This window comes from Rhipicephalus microplus, unplaced genomic scaffold (genome assembly GCF_043290135.1).
Source record: "Rhipicephalus microplus isolate Deutch F79 unplaced genomic scaffold, USDA_Rmic scaffold_75, whole genome shotgun sequence".
In the NCBI taxonomy this organism is placed as follows: domain Eukaryota; kingdom Metazoa; phylum Arthropoda; class Arachnida; order Ixodida; family Ixodidae; genus Rhipicephalus; species Rhipicephalus microplus.
This window is the reverse complement of record NW_027464648.1, coordinates 1,163,020-1,170,957: the sequence shown is the minus strand read 5'-3', so window position 1 is coordinate 1,170,957 and position 7,938 is coordinate 1,163,020. Positions and strand designations below refer to the sequence as shown.

At 39.3% G+C, this 7,938-nt stretch overlaps 1 protein-coding gene across 1 annotated transcript; it reads left to right on the top strand.

Annotated features, from left to right (window-relative positions):
• The first annotated feature begins 2,358 nt into the window (after positions 1-2,358).
• LOC142790181 (sulfotransferase ssu-1-like) lies at positions 2,359-7,394 on the top strand. The gene is made up of 3 exons (XM_075885179.1): positions 2,359-2,413; positions 4,182-4,657; positions 6,202-7,394. The coding sequence occupies exons 2-3, from the start codon at positions 4,202-4,204 to the stop codon at positions 6,283-6,285; spliced, it is 540 nt and encodes a 179-aa protein (XP_075741294.1). The 5' UTR covers positions 2,359-2,413; positions 4,182-4,201; the 3' UTR covers positions 6,286-7,394.
• Positions 7,395-7,938: the final 544 nt, after the last annotated feature.

Genomic DNA, 7,938 nt, shown 5'->3' with positions numbered 1-7,938 from the left:
TAATATTAAAATCAAAATCTGCCATCTTCACGAAGTGAATGATGGCACGGGAGCTTGCTCAGAAATAATTGGGAGAACCCGTAAATCCACCATACAAGTAATCTGCTTTCTTATAAAGACGTGGCACGTTGTTATATGGGTGATCGTATGTACACCTATATATACACAAGACGTATATTTTTATGTTAGTGAGAGTATAGAGAAGCATTACATTGCTGATCGAAGAACTGGGAGACGCGTTTTTCTTTGAAGATTACAATTTTGTGATCGGTGAAGTATGTGACGAGGGGATCTTGAATTAGAGGTTGCAGTTGAAAGTTGGAGAAAGCAAAGTCGATGCGGGTCCTGAGTCCAGAATGTTATTATGTATCTCAGAAAGCTGTAACCCCCTTTTGAAACACTATCACAATGACCAAGGTGACTTGAAGTAACAGGATACCTGTCTTGATGGTACATTTTATATATTTCGTTTTGCACACTTCATAAATATGCAGCTGAAAGAGCTACCGCTACAGAGCTTGTTTCGCAAACATTCTTCCGTGCTGGTTGCCTCGCAGATTGTGATAAAAAATTGGTATTGCTTGTAAGACAAAGTAAGAGACTGATGCAATTATAGAAATATTGAAATGGCTAGTTCAAGCAAGATTATAACGTGAGCCTTCGGCGTGGCAAGCAGGTGTTTCATCGCGGAGATACTTATACGCGTTAGACGGGCTTATTTAATGAAAAAAAAATCTCCACAAGAATTTCATTTACTGGGATGAGCCTCCTGACGATTCTGAAATTCCGCGGCATAGCTTCACCAGGTGCGAGAGCGTGTGGATTACGAAACTTGTTGGTGGTTTAATGCTGCGCATCACTGAAGTGTGCAAATGCGGTGGTACACTTGACACCCTACAGAATGTTGTAATGGTTACTTCGCCAAATCGCAACGGGAAAACATACGCTGTAGTGAGCACTACGAAACTTTACATCCTCAAAAACTCTCATCGGGTTTAGCAGTTATACCAACTTTTGTTTCCCGTCTTAACTGAGAGGTTCGATTATAGTGCTCTTTTAATTTATGCACTCTCACGCGTCTCTTGCCTCACCGTATGCCTGAGTAGACACAGGTGTCCCGCAAATTCACGCTCATGTTTCTGTTAATCCAAACAGAAAAAAAGGGGGAAAAATCTGGGTCACTAGTCTTCACGAGGAGGAGCAAGTCAACTAGAGACTACATATTGTAATCTTATCTTATCATATCTTATCATAAAAGTGCCGCACAAAGTCGTTAGATGACATATGGGGACTAAATAGGCCTAATATTGTTAGTTAAATCAAAATATTGTGATATGTTTGCGCAGCAGACTGAGATCTTTAACCATCTTGGTCGAACATTTTTCTTCATTTTCGTAAAACTCGACACTGATCATGTTTAAAACGCTCCTTGGTGTTGCTATTTTCACCAAGTTTGCAATCATCACATTTTTTGCAGTTTTACTAGGAAATAAATATACAATGTGGATGAAAAGCTTTTGCTGAACGAGCATGATACTTTTGTTAGATTTTATGGAAATATTTTGGCTTCAGCAGCCTTCGCGAAAACGGGACTCCTGTATTGTAGGTCAGTAAGAAGCAGTTGCTCAAAAATCAATTATTGTCAATAAAAAATGTACTCTCGTTGATGCAAACCTCAATTCTTTTAGACCCACAGAACAAGTTGTGTGAACTTATAACAAATGGCTTCTGTCGGCCGAATTGCCCTAAATGTTCAGTGATAGGCCTAAAAATCAGTAAAATATGAAATTTTCAAGATCAGCTTTTTCCGTCTGCTGATAAAAACCCTTTTTTCAAGAATTATTTGAGGATTTTTTAAAAACAAATGTGGATTTCTCATTTGTGAGAGAAATCCCCAGCACACATAAACATTCCACAAAAAAAAAATCGCGACATTTCTTTGTCTGTACTCCTGTGATCACGCAGAAGCAAGAATGCTTGAGGTCCACGCACGAATATTTAAGTCCACGTTGAAGAGCCTCACATGCTCAAAATGTTCGGAGCAGTCAACTATTGAGCGCCTTGTAATCATACCGTGATTGCATGACGTTCTCCTTCAACAACAAATATCATGAGCGTAAAGCTACGTTTTATTATTTTTCGTACATGTTTAATGTTGGATAATGATCTGTCTGCACATGTCGTGCTATAATGATGTACGCCTTCTCCAGCAGTAATGCGATGCCTGTCTTGTTTCCTTCTTGATCTCTCTGCTTGAATGGACTCCGGCTCCTTTTTAAGATGAACAATGTGATAACAATTTATTGACGCTGTTGAATGTAGCAGATAGCAGCGCTTCGACACGTTCTTGCTCTCGGCAGTTGAGCTGCTGTAGAGGTGGGTGCTGGTGGCTAGCAACGTAGAAGCCTTATTTGTAAGTGTCATTCTCTTAGCAAATTTGGCCTAACATAGAGAACTGTTATATTGTATGTCATCTTTCAAGTACTTTTACGTTGAGTTGTTGTTGGTGAACGCTTCTCATAAGAATTATGTGTTTCACTCTTTATCGTGACTAACATTTCACGTAAATTCAGGCTTAGTACTGCAAATACATATGTTTTAATTGTTTGCAATACCGAAAAACTTTGTATTGTAGGATTAGTTGCAGCTGCACTTTCAGGAAAAAAAAAACAGTACAATAAGTAAAGCTTCGTGAATTTTCTGACATTATTTCGTTCAATTTATGCATGGGCGACGTAAATCAGATCATAAACACATGTGGCAAACATAAAGGTACCGTACAAAAGATACAAAATGACTAGTATGTTATTTGCGTAACGCTCCTGAGCTCTTCAGCAATTTGATCCTACAATAATTTCAACTACACGTCTCGCTGGCACTAGCAGTTATACGTGTAACATTAGCTTGAAAAGTTCAAGCAACCATGTCATAATCAATATTTCTCAAGTACTTACTCGTTGTAGTGATGTAATAAATGATCATTCTACGATAAGCTAGCTGTCTAGGTCTACCAATAACAAATCTTTCTAAAATGCAAGAAAGCTGCAAACATGCGCATGTAACCCTAGTTAGATGAGGAGTTCATACTGCATCAATTGTCTGACTGCCTTTAATGCTCATTCATTACATTTACAGCACACGCGTTCCTAAGTTAGTTTTACTACGCGCTTAAAAGCACTGTCCCGCGAATTGTTTAGTGCAGTATATTCTGAAGCAGCACTCAGTGAAAAATGTCCTAAATTATGTGTGACAGTCTAGACCGCGAAGTATGTAATTGATTCGCAAAGCAACGTAGACAGAATTTTCTCCCCAGATTCAATCGTAAAAAATGTGCTCAACCTCCACTTCAACTGAATATCACCGGCGTCACAAAGACAAAAGTTTCTGTAGCGGCGATATGAGAAAGAACTTGCGAAATAATGCCTTGAAATCCCACAAAAATGCTTTAACGGTCCTTGATAGAGAAAATTACCGCTTCGGTTATTTACAAATATTGCTTTCATGTCCGTTTGAGTTACCAAGGCTTCCAATGTGAGACACATAAAGTTAGAAGACCAGTAACATTGCTATGGTTGCATCTCATTGTTGCACTAAAATTGCGCAGTCAATGTCAGGGGTGACCCAGCAAGCGAGTTTGAAAACTTTGCATCGTATAACGTTTCAGTGTACTTCTACTGTGTTTCTGGAAATAAAAACTAATTTAACTGCTTTGACCTCTGATGCCTTTAGCCTTACGTTAGTATTTTGATGTAAGAATGGCCTACGCATCTGTATAGTGGAGTAGTAACACCTAGCTCAAATTGCTTTATCACAGTTTTGCAACCTTTGCATCAGCAGCATGAGTGAAAGCAATCGGCGCCTACTTTATTTTATTGTTGTTTATTTTTATTTATTTTATTTCTTCATTTGTGCAGCAATACAAGATTGTCGTGGTGATGATGGCATAAGGTGACGTTAGAAGAAATGTCACCTGACTAGGCCAAACTTTACACATATAAAACCCCGTTTTTTTTAAACCAAACTACAGTACGACGTATCTTTATTCTCTCATGAACCACCGCAAACTTAGCAACCACCATTAGAAACTAACAGGGCATCGAGAGTACTATCACTTAAAAAAAGCGTGATGCAATACAGGCGTGACATTTGCACTCCTTACTTGAATGTTATCTTATGTGCAGGAATTCCGGTCATCACTACAATGGACGATGAACTGTACAAGGACTTCGATGGACTGCCATTGTTAAATTTCTACGACCAGGAATCGCTCCGCTCGGCAAAAAATTATAAACCTCGACGCGGTGACATTATTTTGGTTTCATATCCCAAGAGCGGCAGCAACTGGACACAGTTCATAATTTGGAACATATTGACAAGAGGCCAGCAACCTAAAGACATCATGGAACTGGGGCTGATGTCTCCATTTCTTGAAGTAACTGGGGCCGCAGTGGCGGAAGACTCATGCAGGACAGGCCCCATAGCAACTCACTTTCCGTACAAAGTCTTTCCACCGGTCGACCAGGCTAAGTACGTCTACGTGGCCCGGAATCCCTATGACTGTGCCGTCTCCATGCACCACTTCCTGAAAAGCCTGACTCCAAAGACATATATGGATGTTTCTTTCGACAAGTTTCTGTGCGTTTTTCTGTCAGGAAAGGTAACCTTTTCAGTTTGGCTTAATTCTTGAAGTATATAGACAGGAAGAGACATGAAGTTTTTGTTTTCAACGCAATATGCAGTCTTGTGTTCTGCGAACACAACTTGAAAACTACCGGCCGCGAGATATAGCCGTAGCACAAAGGAATGCTTTTTAATATTTAGTAACCTAACCAATTACTATTTTCTGGAATAAGTAAATGTAAAATCGTGAATTTCAAGAACACGAAAAAGCATACGAGTCAGGCACAACAAAATTTGGGTGTTGGCCTGAGTTAATGTGAATAAAAATTGGCGGAAGAGTGCACGCGCTGAATTAAATATAACATTCTTTAAATATTTTTGTAGTGAAGATGAACTTTTGCCTGCTTTGCTACGGCTTCCAATCAAAAGCAAAGTGCCTTACAAAACAGCCGAGTGGAGATTGCCATAGCGATCAATGGTATAAAAATACTCACATATCATACAACGTAAGGCTGACAGCCTAAACATAGCCAAACATAGTGTCACACATAATTTCTGAAAAAAATATATATATAACGTTATTTGGCGTCTTGCTTTTTTATTTAGGTTTTCTTTGCATGTGAATACGTTTCAATAGGTGTTTCAGCAGGGAAATAAGGCGTGGTTTATTCATCGTTTTCTTTTATTATTAACTCAGATTACTGTAAAGGCAGCTTTTGAAAGACTGTGGCTATTTATTCAAAGAAAAAGAAACGTTTTAGAACAAATCATTCACAAAAAAGTTCATGAATTTCGAGTAGTCAAAGGAATTATCGAGGTTTGTAAAGCTAAACAAGGCTGCGTGATCTAAGCAGAGCGTTCGTTAAGAACACAAAGAAATCAAAGTTTATATGGCGGTACAGTGAGAGTTGCCTTCACGTACAAAAGCAAAAAGCACTCAAAGAGATATATTCGTCATTGCATGCGCAGCATGAGTGGCTTACGAAGTCCGTGCCATCCACTGCCTAGCATATTATATCTAAATTGCGAATGCTGTGGACATATGGTGGAACTAGGTCTCATGCTGTGCACAAAATTCCCAATATTTCGGAAGGCTGAACGGCGCTTGCAGGCAGTCTTGTCGAATAAACATTCTAAGGACATTATTCTACTTTTGAATTAAATGTTTAAGAATTTCACTTATTCACGTTGCGCAACTTGAAAAGAAGTTACAGTTGCATATGGGATATAATGTGCTGATTACTTCTGAGTTTCACAAATTTAGTGACGTGTATGCTTAAACAGTGATGCAACGTTTGCATTAGATATACACAACACCAGTGCGAAAGTTTATAAACATGTGCAGCAGCTAGACCTGCGCAAAAAAAAATCAAATACGGTTAATTGCGAGCACAATTTCATAAAACCAGTCGTATGCCAGCTTCATCAGCACCGGTGCATTATGGATGTGGCGCAATGCCTGAACAGCACGTAACCACATGTGCTCGTAGTCAAATTGCTGTGAAAGGAATAAGATGGGAAGTGATATGTAATAAAAAGGGTAACGAATGAAGCGTGTCATGTAAGTTTCTACGTTTTCAGGCTTTTTATGGGGACTACTTCGACGATGTACTGCCCTGGTACGAACACCGCCACCAGCCCAACATATTGTTCATCACCTATTAACAGCTCCAGACTGACACCAAAGGAATGGTTCTGAAGATCGCACATTTTCTTGGTCCGGAACATGCTGCCACTTGTAGGGATGATACTGTTGTTCGGAAAATACTGCGAAACTGTAGTATGGAGAGCATGAGGGCTATTTTAAAAGAGAACGTGAGCGCGCGGTCGAAAAAGATTGCTGAGAAAGTGTCAGAGAAGTACCTTCAGAGGCTTGACACGACTGAGAAGGCATCGGAGGGGAATGCAGAGATGCACGAAGGTGGTCAATTTGTTCGGAAAGGATTAGTGGGTGAATGGAAAGAATACTTCACACATAAACAGATAGCTCGCACGAAGAAGTGGATCACTGAAAGGACTCAAGGAAGCGATGTTATGTCAGTTTGGGATGACCTGCGTCTGCTATAAGGGATCCCCCATGGAAAGCATAGAACGAGGAAAGCTAATGTAGCATGAACACAGTAATTGCCTTACTCAGGGAACAGTTCAGCCTGAATAGCTTGCCAATACGCGAACAAACTAATGACGTCATCACGAGAAAAGAAACTATTTGAAGGCACAACATTCCCACGTGAAAAAGAAGAGTACTACTGTATTTTCAGGAAAGAAGTAGAAAATAGGTACTCAGAAGTACGTTGGATGGGGCTCCAAGTGAAGAGTAATGGTTCATTGCCCTTTTCGCTACCCAAGTTACAGCCGTATCGCTCTCATGCCACCTCGGTATGCATGAAATAACTTTCTTGAATTCCAGTTTATTTCCTTCTACTCAAACTGCTTACGCTACCACTTTGTAGAGTAGAAGTTGACATATATTTACCCTACTTTCTGGACAAAAATTTTAGCATTGCATCAAAGTCACTGAAGCCATACCCCACAAGCAAGTTTTTATTACTTTCGTATGTATTACATTATAACTTGCGCGATGCGTTTAAGCATTTATACCGCTGTTTCTCAAATCTCTCACACATTATGAATGGTGCTGTAGTGTGCCCAAAAATATTATCAAAATTACACAATTCCTATAAAACTACTCAATGACCAACTCTTACCATGCCCTTTCATGAAGAATTGAAGTATACACATTACAACCAAACTTATCACCGTTACAATTCCAATAAAACTACTAACCAATCAAGCATGACTGTATTTATTTTTGTCACGACGATGTTGCATTTCGCGCTAAATTGCTAGCTTTAGGTTGCCCGCAAATACTTCATCTTGTAGAGATGTAACGCACCAATAACTGCAAAAGAATGGCTACGTGTTTTCTTTAGTGTCAAACACATACGCTTTACCCTAACGAATATGTCTTACTCAAAGTGCTTTTTGATTAAATACGCCACTTTACATTGCTGGAAAAATTGTGAAATTTCTTTTAAAGCAAGGTTGTCGAATTATGCAGCAAAACAACTTAAAGTGACAGCAGAGCTAAAAGTCGAAGCAGTGGGAACTCGAGCACCCGCTATGTTGCGGAATAATATTTTGGTTATTTTTTAAAGAAAGTATCACAACATTACGTGATTGGCGCAAGGATTGTGGATTCACAAGGGTGAAGTTGATATAAAACTGACATTGCACTCTCACTTGCTCAGCGCTGATGTCAGATGATCTCAGGGAAAACCACAAAAATTTCACTTTTTAAACATCATTGTTATACGC

What these genes read in the sequence shown, in the direction of transcription:
- LOC142790181 (XM_075885179.1), top strand. Translation starts at nt 4,202, where the DNA reads ATGGACGATGAACTGTACAAGGACTTCGATGGACTGCCATTGTTAAAT. An exon ending in GCGTTTTTCTGTCAGGAAAG is followed by an intron (nt 4,658 to 6,201) that starts GTAACCTTTTCA and finishes CTACGTTTTCAG; the next exon opens with GCTTTTTATGGGGACTACTT.